This window comes from Halictus rubicundus, chromosome 7, assembly GCF_050948215.1.
Source record: "Halictus rubicundus isolate RS-2024b chromosome 7, iyHalRubi1_principal, whole genome shotgun sequence".
Classification (NCBI taxonomy): Eukaryota; Metazoa; Arthropoda; class Insecta; order Hymenoptera; family Halictidae; genus Halictus; species Halictus rubicundus.
This window is the reverse complement of record NC_135155.1, coordinates 19,184,290-19,197,176: the sequence shown is the minus strand read 5'-3', so window position 1 is coordinate 19,197,176 and position 12,887 is coordinate 19,184,290. Positions and strand designations below refer to the sequence as shown.

At 41.0% G+C, this 12,887-nt stretch overlaps 1 protein-coding gene across 1 annotated transcript in view; it reads left to right on the top strand.

Moving 5' to 3' along the window:
- Positions 1 to 12,887, top strand: part of Sls (sallimus) — a 197,246-nt gene that overhangs the window by 3,865 nt on the left and 180,494 nt on the right. Inside the window, exons 8-17 of the mRNA XM_076790970.1 lie at positions 1 to 115; positions 539 to 780; positions 851 to 973; positions 1,621 to 1,812; positions 1,987 to 2,195; positions 5,317 to 5,884; positions 6,401 to 6,582; positions 6,907 to 7,102; positions 7,193 to 7,418; positions 7,633 to 7,883. Coding sequence (XP_076647085.1) covers positions 1 to 115; positions 539 to 780; positions 851 to 973; positions 1,621 to 1,812; positions 1,987 to 2,195; positions 5,317 to 5,884; positions 6,401 to 6,582; positions 6,907 to 7,102; positions 7,193 to 7,418; positions 7,633 to 7,883 — 2,304 coding nt within the window. The remainder of the gene's footprint in view (positions 116 to 538; positions 781 to 850; positions 974 to 1,620; positions 1,813 to 1,986; positions 2,196 to 5,316; positions 5,885 to 6,400; positions 6,583 to 6,906; positions 7,103 to 7,192; positions 7,419 to 7,632; positions 7,884 to 12,887) is intronic.

Genomic DNA, 12,887 nt, shown 5'->3' with positions numbered 1-12,887 from the left:
TATTTTGACAAAACCAGTGAAGTGTTCGATAGATTGGTGATGGGCAACAGAACTCACGACTTTTCTCAGGCGAGCGCGAATCTGTCAAAGTTGGAGCAGAGTCAAGCAAATCTTGGTAAATAACAAGAATAAACTATTGTTCTATTAGTAATAATTAATACAATACCGAATAGGTACTAATACTTTACCCATCAGCTAGTCTTAGCTTGCCAAAGCTCACTTTAGTTTTGTGGCATGATGTACTTTGTTTACTGGTATATACAGAGTGATCGGTAATTGGTGGTAAGTCGAGAATGTAGAATAAAATTGTTCACACGAGGTTTCGTTTTTCGAGAAAATCGAGTTCGAAAATTCGGCGAACTTGACTATTTTCAAAGTCCATTTTCTTGAAAACAGAGCCTCGTACGACCAAATTTTTAATTGTATATTTTCCACTTATTTCTTTGCGTAGAATCGTCCCCTATTCGGTTGTACTACCTGTTTACCGATCACCCTGTATATATTTTGTAAATCAGTTGGATCTGTCACGAATTTCTAGAATCTTTGGAATGCGAACTGGTGAAGGAAGGTGAAAAATTATCGGACATACTTTCGATGCCTGTGAAGGATGCCCTGGGCCGAGACGTGCGGGTCGACTACGGCGAAGACATAGTAAACGTCCGAGATATTTTGGATGCAACGAACGCAAGGAAAAATATCTTCAACGACAGCGTTGAACTACAGAAACTCTCCCTGAAACAAATCGCCTTGATATATACTTACGAAATGGACACGGAACAGGTGATCATGGATTTCTTCAAATTATTCTTCCAACCAGATCCGTTACATAATACCGATGCATCTTTTACAGGCTGTTAAATGGTTGAACGATTTGTACAATGTTCTATTGAAGAATCACATGGAGATTGGCTGCAACGCGAACGAAATACAGATGCAGAAGGAAGAGCATCAGTCGTTTCAAGAAACTGCCAAGGTATCGCGTTACAGTAGTCTCTCCGTAATTGTCGCACAGGTCTCTACCGTAACTGTCAACAGATAACTGTCAACTTTTTGTCCTCACCACTGGGGGGATTCCCCTTGAAACCAGTCAAGCGGTAAACAACGCTCGACAACCGGTGATACTCACTCTAACATGTATAATATGTAATACACAATATGTATATTGTTCATTTATAACCAATATTTCATCTGTCTCATTGGTTGGTCCATTGAAGGGTGTGTCTTATTCAGGCACCTTTGTCTGTAAACAAACGGATAAATGTGTATAATTTGTCAAAGTACAGTGAATTCTCGTTACGAGTCAGTTCCAACCTTACGATTTGGAGTCAGTGGAACTACCCACACCACCGCGGAAGCTCGACAGCCGTCTTTCGAGCTACGTGCAATCGGAGAAAGACATTTTCTCAGTCTTCTTGTCACTATCGCTTAGTAGTCATAGGCTTTTCTGACTTGTAGACGGATACGACTGTTAGGTTTCCAGCGTGCCCTGTATTTCAGAGGACCTTAGATTTCGTCTAAGAGTCAGTCACCATATTCGAACGTATCGATACGTTTGTCTAATGTCACTAAAGTCGTCACTGAAATTCGAGTAGCACGAATTTGATGTGTTTGAATTTCCAGGGAACATACGACTACGGCTGTCAATTAGTGAACGGGGCCCGAGTGTTAAGGCTATCCTGCAGACTACCATTGGACAGTAACACAACCCTTTTCTCAAAGTTACGACAGGCTTGGAAGCAGCTTCGTTCTGTCGGTCAAGAACAATTGACCAGGCTGAGGGTTTGCGCTGTTTTTCACCGGAGTATTGAAGATGTATGCACGATGATTATTATTTTAAGAAGTTGTTTTTCGTGAAAAATTCCTCCGAAATTATTAAGACCATAATTTGCATGTAAACAATGAAAATTTGTACATATTTTAAATAGAAAGCCATTTAGGTGAATTCCGAAACGGATAATTTATTTTGTGTACCTCCGTTTGTTCAAGTACTGTTCAAAGCTGCGCGAACTGATCGAGGCAGTGTGCAGCCTGCGCCGATCCTTGAAGACGGAGGATCCAGCAGCGGAATTTCGAGACAGGGCACAGATAAGGGACATCTTGGGCGATCGAGAAAAGCTTCTGCTGGAAGTCGGCCGAATGGTGCGGTTGGGTCGACTCTTGAGAACAAGACTGAAGGAACCTCTGTGCCATCAACGGCAAGTACGACAGCGATCATAAGCGTTTCGGAAGAAATTCTTGACGCTATTTCAAAAATATTGTTAGCGTAGGACACCAGTTTCATTACGGTTGTGAATTCTGTCGGTAGAAAAATTTAAACGACCAGTTCCGAGTACAGTGATTTCTCTATATATAAAACACAAAATCGTATATTTACACTGGAAAATTTGAACATGCGTGCTTGCCTGGGGGTGTATCGCTAACAGATTACTTCCGCAAAAGTGTCTCAATCTGTAAACAACTTTGAACATCCGGTGTCGCCGGTTTTCACAAAAAAAAAAAAAGAGAAAACCAGACATTTGGCATCGTTCCTCCTCGCCGTCGAATTTTCTCGATCGACACGTGTGTCCTTGGATTTTTCTCGTCCGATATATCCGGTGCAATCGGGTTAAAGCAATAAAACGCTCGGATAATTCGGTCATCGTCCACGTATCCGCGGAATCGAAGAGAGCCGCCGCGCCGCGCCGCGCCGCATCAGCTCCGGAGAGTTACTATAATCTCGTCGAAAGAAAGATCGCGGCGACCGGAGCTGGTAATAAGAGGTGCGGGGCAACGAGGCACGTCGACGGCCACCTCCGTTTTTAACGGAGACTGTGTGTCAGTCCATGGCTGCACGTCGAAGAGTCACCTACACCTTGAAATCGGTGCATGTAAGTCCGTCGTTTCGAGATACCATTAACAACGATCCCCCTTGTCAACTCTATCTATGGAAAAATCTTGGAACCTTTCGATAAGTCGAAAATTCGATCCTAATTCGATCGTCCGAATCTCTAATCGATTGCTCCCAGTAACGTAGCTCTGTGACAAATAAATCGACTCACCTGTCAAAGTCCTCGGCTCGTACCAGGCTGTTGGTCCAGTCGTCGATAATTGTCAAAATGTGGTTTGAGTTATTCGAATTGTTTCGTCGCGGAGCGTAGCACTTCGAAACGATGATAGATGCGCACCGCGGTTGAGTTTTGTCGCACACCCACGCGTTGATTAGGTAAATATGGGTCAACCGTGTCTCCTCTCCGTTGACGTTTGTATTCGTAGAGGACCAACGTTCCATTTTCACGAAGCACGAGGACGGTCAGGGCCATTGGAACTGTTACGTGCACCTTCTCCATGTCGAATTCGAGTCCGCGAGCTGAGAAATCCACGCGGCTCCGTCAGATTTTAAATCCGGAAAATGTAGTTCGTTGGCAGCGGGCCAACATAAACCAAGTACCGTTGAAACTGCATCGCTGCATTCGTCTTTTTATATTTTTCACAACCAGCTGTTACATTTATTTCAAGCTCTTATCAGAGACGCACCGTTGTTCCGAGATCAACTTTGTTTTAAATAATACACGTGTAGATGCTTTCTGGTTTCGAAAGCGATTTGTGGTTGGCTTCGATCCATGTTGCGAATACGCAGATAAATGGCCGCCAAATCGAATCCGGGAACCAGTGCTTACGATCGTTTACGTACGCGTATTTTGGAATTGTCGAATTTTCGAGGGTACACGCGATTATGTCCGAATAATTATGTAAACGATTAAACATTGGTAATACTTTTCTGCGATACGATGCAACGCCGGTATTTAAGTTATTCAAATCGGAGAAAACAGTAATATTCATTAATTCGGTGGTACAAGTTTAAATTGAATATCTGTTAGAAATTGTTCATCTCTAAATATATTCCTCTAGATATTAACAATAACTTACTGTGATGTAACGGAACACGAACATTTAAATGATTAAAAACAGAGTAATATTAATGTTTACTATTTTAGGTAGTACCTGTGAAAATTTATTATCTGTTAATAATCGTTCATCTTCGATTAGTTTACATGAACTATCAAGTGTTAGTGATAATTTGCTGTGACGTGGTAGAACGCGAATAAAAGTGAAAAATCAAAATATTTGATTAATCGCACGTAGAACGATTTTTTTTAAATTTTTTATCCAGCAAACTGTATTCAGATTTTTATATGGATAATCTAGACAGTAGACTGTATTTGCGGTTATTGTTATACTGTAGATTTTACGCATTTATGACAAGAATTGGGAGGTACAGTATAGTCTGAAACATTTAAACATGTACATATATTTCATTATTATTTTCAATTCATTGAAATTGTTAAGAGACGAAATCAATGTTTATTTAACACCTCGTTCATGCAACCGATTCAAACAATTTTAACGTTGCATAAGCATCCGTACTCTAGTTATCAGCTATCAAAATAGCAATGAAAAAGCTATTTTCGATGATCGAAAGTGATGCGCCATGTCGAAGACCGAGCAGTATTTTATTGTGTGCAGTAAAGATTGAAAATGCCGCTCAAACGTATTGCTCCGCAGATTCGGCGGTACTTGGTCCACCGAAATTAGAACTACGCCCCACATTGGAACCACCATCTGGTCCACAACGCTGCGGCGTGGCGCTGTCACTGTCCATTATATAACAATTTTGAAATTTGACGTTTTCTGAATCCGCCTCGCTACGTTTAATTATCTCGGCGATAACTGATCGATGGACCTTTAATCATCCTTAATGATCAAATTTAGCACATCCATCGCCCAACGATTAAGTGGGTGTCTAGTAGAATGACATATGTTACATTTCGTGACAGAAATGAGTTAGTGAAATTGGAATTATTAGAAAGATTAAAAGAATTTGAGACTGTCAAAGTCAGCTTGTTAAGCTGATCAAAGGGAGAAAGACATTTCCACTGGACTCCAGGTTTTATTTTGCATAAAGATCTGGCACTGTCCGGTATTGAATTTTTAAATATTTGTCTGTGTCGGTGTATGGTGTACGGTCTACCCTGAAGGACGTTAACGTTTTTGTCATGAACGTATTTAGTCCGGGCTATAGTTATTAATCGGTTAGCTTCGGGGTCCCTTAGCTTCCCTCCGCTCACTTCGTTTTCTCAAACACATTTTACCATCGGCGGCAAGTCGCTCCGCGAAGACGTGACCGAAACCCTAAACAGACGTCCGTGGAGCTTGCCTGTCAGCGTGGATGTTAGTAATCACGCGGCGGTGTATGTATCGTTCGCAGAGTCCGCGGACCTCCGTCTAGGGAAACTCTATTAATAGTTGGAAGTGAACGACGGAAATTTATTTTTCTAGAATGTCTGAAGCCGAGGATGCCTCGGGCAAAGTCAGTAACTTGACAGCGGTGGAGGCGATCTCAGCAAGGCTGGCGGAAGTAACGCGGCTCGCTGAGAAGCTGGACGCAAGACTCTGCGAGGCGGGCGCCAGGACTCGGCCAGTTCCAATGTCATCGTCAGCCATGTCCTCCACTTCGTCCTTGTTCTCTTTGCCCGCCTCCACCTCCGGCGCATCCTCGTCGATTCAACCGATCTCCGCTGGAATCTCGTCGATCGCTACCACAAACGCTCCCTCGATTCCGATGATCAGTTCATCCACACCTGCCCCACAATTTCAACCGAGATCCGTGTCTACGTTCTCGACCACCACCCCGAAGGGACCGTTGACATCCTCGTCTTCGACGGCGCCAGCATCATCGGCGAATGGAAGTTGCATCGGGGTTGATAGAGTTTCGTCCCCGGTCCTGCAGAGTGCTGCGAAGCTTGCAGAGAAGAGTGCTGCTGCCACTGATAGCGATCGTCTCGATCCTTATTTGAACCGTGGTCTCGATGCTGCTGGGAGTAAGCAAACAGATGACGTTGTAGAGGTAAGATGGGAATCTCGAAATTTTCGGGAAACCTAATTTAATTATTTTAATTTTGGGGGAATCTCGAAATTAAGTTGTTCTGTAAGTTAACGTTAAGAGTCAAGACTCCGTAGATTCGCGATAAGGTAGAGTGACTACGTTACCGACAAAATTCGGCGAAAAATGGTTTCACGTGCCTCAACTTTTCATCCATATATCAGAGTATTGACGGTTCAATGCAAATACCAATAATTGAATCACTCATAGTCGATTACTAGATCGTATTAGGTCAGGTAGGTTAGGTTTATCATTCTAGACGATAATTAGAAATTATTGTTACATTGCAATATATTACATTTTTATAGTAATACTTATATTTTCTGATGAAGCGGGGATTCTGCTATTGATTTATAATATAATTTTACATATCTAGAATATTATTGAAGTTGTCATATGTGCAATCGTTAGAACCGTGCGCTTTCCGAGTGTTGAGTAACGCGGTGATACGAAACTCTAGATTATTTCTGTTCGCGACAGGATATTGTCGACAAGTCTTGCGATGAAAGTGTAGCCGACGATTCAAACGTGGAGTGTTACGTGACTGCCACCGAGTGTTCGACAACTCCAACAGGTCGGTCAAGGAGCGAATCCTTCGTCACGTCCCCAGAATGCGAAGACCTTGCTGCTCCAGCAACCATGACGCCAGTGTGCGATACTTGGTATGATATAGAGACAGAAAATATTACGTTGCAACAGGGGTCATGATCGTGAATGATACGTTACCTGAATATCTAGCAAATGCACACTTTTCTAATAAAAAAATGTGTGTTTTTGTTACTATTACTATATTTTTACTATGTCTTGTAATATTTTCGCTGTTTTGAATTGGATTTACACATGTAGTTCATTGAAATAGATGAGAGTTTTTACTTGTTGTATCAAGCGAAAAGTCAGTCATAAGAATCTATGCAGTAACGTAATATTCTAGATAATTTGTTTAGGAATAATGCGTAATAATTTTCTCGTTTCTCGAATTCATACAGGCGGAACGTTGAAGACTCGAAAATTACCACTGCTGACGCGACAATGTCATCGTCTGTAATTAGGCAAAGTGAGCTTCCAAAGGTTCCTGAATTAGAAAAATCGGCGACGTTGATCGAAGTTTCGAAACCAGAAATTTCTGAGCAGAACGGGGAAAAGAAAGTTGATAAATTTGTTACTATGGAAAGGATTGTGGAGGTACGTCAAGAATTAATAACAATAAAATAACATTTCTTCTAATAATTAAATTTTTTCTTGAAGATATTGTTTTAATATTTTTTGCCGCAGGACAAATCCGGCAAGATCGTAAAGGAAGTCACGGAGACGACAACTTTACGTGTATCCCACGATACACGGTTGGGAGTCGCATCGTACAAAGTGATATCCAACACTGTGCAAGATCATCGCGAAAACGTTGATGTGAAAGAAATCAAAGATCTCGAACGCATCGTGACACCGGAAGCCCATGAGAAAACGAATGGACATCACCACGAAGCGGAGCTCGGATCGAAAAGTGAGATTCGTTCATTTTTAATCTCCTGGGCGTTCGTCATTATAGAGACCACATTTTATATATTCCTTACATACACAATACAAATCTTTTGGATTTACAAAATATTCAAACAAGTAACACGCAATTTTATAGTTTATATTTTTGTATCTGTGACGAAATTCATTAACGTTTAATGGCCCGGATGGCACTATAGATCGAAAACTATATGCGACAGGTGAATCGTACAGTCGCAGAGACGAATTGTCAACAAAATCGGACGACGGCGAACGTACAATAAAGTACACAAAAATCAGTGGTAGGACCGAAGAACCGAAACCGTTTGTGACGGCTGTGGACACCGCGAAGGAGATGACGCTGTCATTGAAAGAGTACACTAGGCATCACGAAGACAGCGGGATTGAAATGTCACCGACGAAAAGGGAGGACAGTCTGGAGGGACAAGATTTCCTCGAAAAAGCGAGGAAGGTGAGTCCGATAGACGGCAAACCCTCGATCAATGGCAAATGTTGCTGCAGCTGCAATTGCAGCCACGAGGCTGCATGCTTCGATCGTTACTCCGTGCAGCAGAGTTTCGTCGAGCTTTCCAGTGTTAACGAGAATCGACGTCGTTTGCCGCCGTCTAACGCAAGCTAGCTGCCCCTAGCAGCAGCGTCGCCAGATCAGGAGAGGGAGCACGAATCGAGGGGAAAAAGTTACCCCCTCTCTGCCAGTTCCGGATTGGTCACGTGACATTGCGACGCATGCAAAACTGCGATGAAACGCGTCACGTGACCGGACCGCGTCGGAGCGTCGGGCATAGCGCGGTAAAAGGGGAATTTAGGGTAGGGACACGAGTCTTGATCTGGCGACACTGCCTAGCAGTATGTGTGATTTATGTGCATCCATGTCTAGAATTAAGGGGGCAGTCTCACGTGGTTAAAAATACTTTTCTAAAATTTGATGCTTAAACATATCGAAATGACAAAATTATGGTGATTACAGGAGAGAAAATTGGTTAAGATTTTGTTCTGTACGACGAACGAGCAGCTAAATCAATTACAAAAAATGTTAGAATGTAAGATGTACCATCGTTTTGAAAAAAAATTGTTTTTTGCAGCGTTCACACGAGACTGTCACTTAAAACTATAGTTTTTTCTGTCAATTGTAATAATGTTGTGAAAAATATTGAAAAGTGTTTTTTAGATGATGCTAAGATCTTTGTAGTGATAAAATTAGGGATATAGTTTTACTTTATTTATGCATCAGAAGCGCATCTGTAGAAGTAACCGATGATTATAGATGACAGACAATTGTAACTCCGACACAGTATGTTGCTTGCAATGACCACCGTTGAGATTAAAAAATAATCTGACGAAGTTGGTAGATTAGTTTTAGAACGTTATAGTGAAGTAAATAATGGGATTCGTATTGTGAGAGAAAATTAAGTTTCATTGAACGTATATCTACCACAAACAAGAATATTTAATGCATGCAAATATCACCGCTAGACTGCGAATTTTATGCATTTGTGATAAAACTGCATTTGTGGAAATACTCTCGTGTTATTTTTGATTAATTGATATTATTATGAGAAGAAACAAAAAAAATTCTCATATTCGTAATTAATGCAGACAATATTTATTTTGCATAAAAATTCGCAGTATAATCATCAGTAGTATCGGGTTGAATACATTCCTAGACAATATATGTACGTATTTCAAGCACAACAATCATAGATAAGTTAACACCTTAACACCTAACTCGAAAATCAAAAACGACTATTTCTGTTTGGAATGACAGTCCTAATTACCGCTAATTATGGTTGTATTTGTAACATTTTTACCCTACGCATGGCTTTCTCCGTCAATTTTGTAAATAAAGTGTTTGATATATAATAATCTCTCGTGTGTGTTTAGATTGGTAAGATTACATTTGCAGCAAATAGTACAAAATTAATAGTAATTTGCGACGAGACAAAGGGTATTTAATAGAAATCTGCAGGTAAGCAATGCAAGTAATTAGGTAATATTGCAAAATAAAAAGCGCGCTATTCATTGATTAATGTTATGCTCCACGAAAAAGGAAATTATGTTAGAATGTACGAATAGTTGAAGTAAAACTGTTCATACATGTTACAAATATAGGTAATACTTAAAATTATTTGATAACATTAATATGAATATAAACATTAATACATTCTTTAAACGCCTACAACTATCAAATCCTTTTGCACATATATTCTACAACACGTATACTTAAAGAAAATAGCAATTAATTTTGCAAAAAACTCGGAGACTATTTCAAAATATATATAAAAATAAATAAAGAATCAATCAATTTGATTCCAATAAGATGCTAATTAAATATAAGCCAACATACCAGAGTGGTGTTAACATAGACTCGAAACACGCATAGAAGCGTTAAAACAGTCAAGATTCGGATGGTTTTGAATCCCGCGGGCGACTATTCCCCGTCGATTTCCGTAGACGGTCGCCGCATCTCGGCAGTGCTCGGTTAGGCTCGGCGAGTCGCGTCCGCAGCCGATCGGCTTCGGCGGCATTCGAAACCGGCCGACGGCTCAGTCTCGGGTCGGCTTGCTTCTGCGACCGATCGACCGGTGTTGTGACACGATTGTGACATGTGTCACGCGAGTGTTGCTCCTGCTGCGGTTTACGTTGTGCTTGTCACTGCTTGAACGTGGGTCGACTTAGGTGATTGCCCGAACAAACTAATCGAACTCTACGCTTAGATTTCTATTTCCTCCAAATACAAAACACATCGCAGAGTACGCGCAAAAATTACTACCGGTCAAATTATCCTATTCGTTTCTAGCTTGCACGGTAATCCTACCACAAACCACAGAGACATCAGCAAATATACCAAGCAATAAGAAGACTTATATTTCAGAAGAGAAAAGAAACGTCAAATCGTTCTTTAACATCTTTCGACGAATTTTTACTCGAATTTGTTTATCTATCCGAGATTGAGAAAATAGCCATGGGCACTGCATAATTCGCGCGTTCCTCGGCCGACCTCGTTTTCCGCCTCGTCCTCGGTTTATTTTCTCGTTCTGTTCCCCGGCTCGTCCGGTCCGCAGCCTTGAAAACCAACGAAAAAATCCACGATCCCGAAATAATCAGTATTTCACACACGACTCCGGTTTCAGCGCGGATTTAGCCCACGTTTACTTTCCCCGTTGACTGCTATCGTCGTTCAGACTCGGCCCGAGGAATCGATGTTTCTAATCGTTGAACCCAATAAAAGGAGAAACAAAAAAAGAGTACGAAGAATATGCGTTCATGCATCAAGCGGCCGGGTGTCGCTTGTTAATCGGCTCCTACAAGCAGACTCGCCGGCTTCGAGATAACATGTAATTAGCCTGACATAATGCGACCGATAATAACGTACATTGTCCACGACGATGCTAACCGGGCGACCTGATAGTTTCGGAGCGGCTCGGGGCTTTTCGATTTTCGGTGGGCCGCACAAAAAATCCGCCATTATTTTTCATGTTTCTTTTTATCGTTTCCCCTTCTCTCTCTCTCTCCCTCTCTCTCTCTCTCTCTCTCTCTCTCTCTCTCTCTTTTTCTCTGCCCGTTTCCACGAGATTATCTCCGATCGTGGGTCGCGGTGTGGTGAACCTCCCGTTCGGAGAACGCCACCAGTCAGTCCGGTTTTATCCTCCCATTCGTTCGTCCGTGTCGGTGACGTCACCTTACAAAGATACCTATAAAGCATAAACACACCGGCGTCCGAGCAAAAGGTGTATCCAGATCTCTCTTAATCCGAAATAGTCGCTACATCGGAGGCTGGGTAATTAAGCGAACTAGAGTCGAGGTCCCACGCACCCTTTCCAGGGGATGCGTTTTACGCGCTTTTGATTCCGATTCGATTTCGTGTTTCACCCCTTGACTGTTCAATATTCAGTCTGACTCGTGATGAGAATTTCAAATGGAAACTATTCAACACGAATATTATACATTTCCATTAAATCCGATTACCGTGTCTATATAATAATACTTATTAGGTCTATATTAATACTTATTTATACTTATTATACTTTATATATTTATATTTATTTTTAAAGCATAATGAATATTAAAAAAAAGATATTAAATTTTCTTCATTAAAATCAGTCAATATATACCTTATATATCTCTTTTTTAATATTCAGTATGCTTTAAAAATAAGTATAATTAATATAGGCACAGTAATTGGTATCCCCACGGTAATTGGGTCCCTTTACAATTTCAAATGCCGGGAATATTTTCCAAAAAATTCTACAAACAATTCTCAGTATGTATTTGAAAGCAATTGAGACTCTTGAACATTTCTCTGAGAAAAGTCACTTTTACCAAAGTCGCTGCAATAGTTTCGCACGCGGAATCCTGATTCGAACAGCTATTTTTACCTCGAAGAACTTCTGCCGTAATTTATTCTGTGGTTGTGCGTTACTCCGGTCGGGATAGGGAAGCATGATCGAGAGTGAGGAGGGCAACGGAATTTTTCGCGCCGGTGGCTAGCAGCGGCAAGGAATTGTCGTCGGTTGTCCACGGAATTCGCGGCGATGGCCGTTTGGCAAATCGCCAAAAATAACGTTAATCAGTGGTGCCGGCGCGGTGGTAACTGGAGAACGTAATTTCTGCTCCTCGATGGTAGAACGAGCATCAATTCTGACCGGCAAAACGTTTCCGCGTGATGGTTTTCTAGCGTTCCCACCGCGACGGCACGCGGAACGTTGGTCAACGTCGAAATTAATTCGCCCATGGATAGACGGGATCTATTAAACCTTCGTTTATTAGTCTCTGTGCGCAGGACTCGTCGAGTTCTTGGACCCAGGCCAATTAAATTCCGTATTTCACGAACATCGAACAGAGTTCCGTGTTTCGAACCAGTTTCAACCACTAAAATGACTAGAAAACTTCTTTGTCAAGTCTAATTCTCTAGAAAAGAAAAAAGAAATTTATACTCTTATATTTCCACTAATGGTTTTAATCATTGACAACAAAGAACTAGAATTTTACTCCAGTTTATTAGAAATGGTTCCGAAATCTTCATTACGAGTCGAACTCGACATTACAGGTTGGCATGTATAAAAACTGACGTAGAAGTCTACAAAATGCATTTATACAATTTTCATTACAGGTACTGATACAAAGGTTTTAGAAAACGACGCGTACTATTTTCTTCGGGAATCAAATTTTTTCGAAAATTATTGTATCAAAAAGTTATTCCATTTTAACCCTTCGCAGACAAGAATTTTCTAAAATATTAGAAACAACTTTCCTTAACGAACTAGAACTAATGAAAGTCTGACATACCGAGAGGAAAAAAGAACACTCTGCGCTAATCTTCAATTGTTTAGATGATTGAGCTATTCAAGTTTGCAACTTGAAGGATGAGATATGTCGACATTCGTTCTCAAAGGGTTGAAGTGTGTACGAAGACTGTTTTGATAGACTGTATTTTGTAGATTTTCGAATGTTTTTA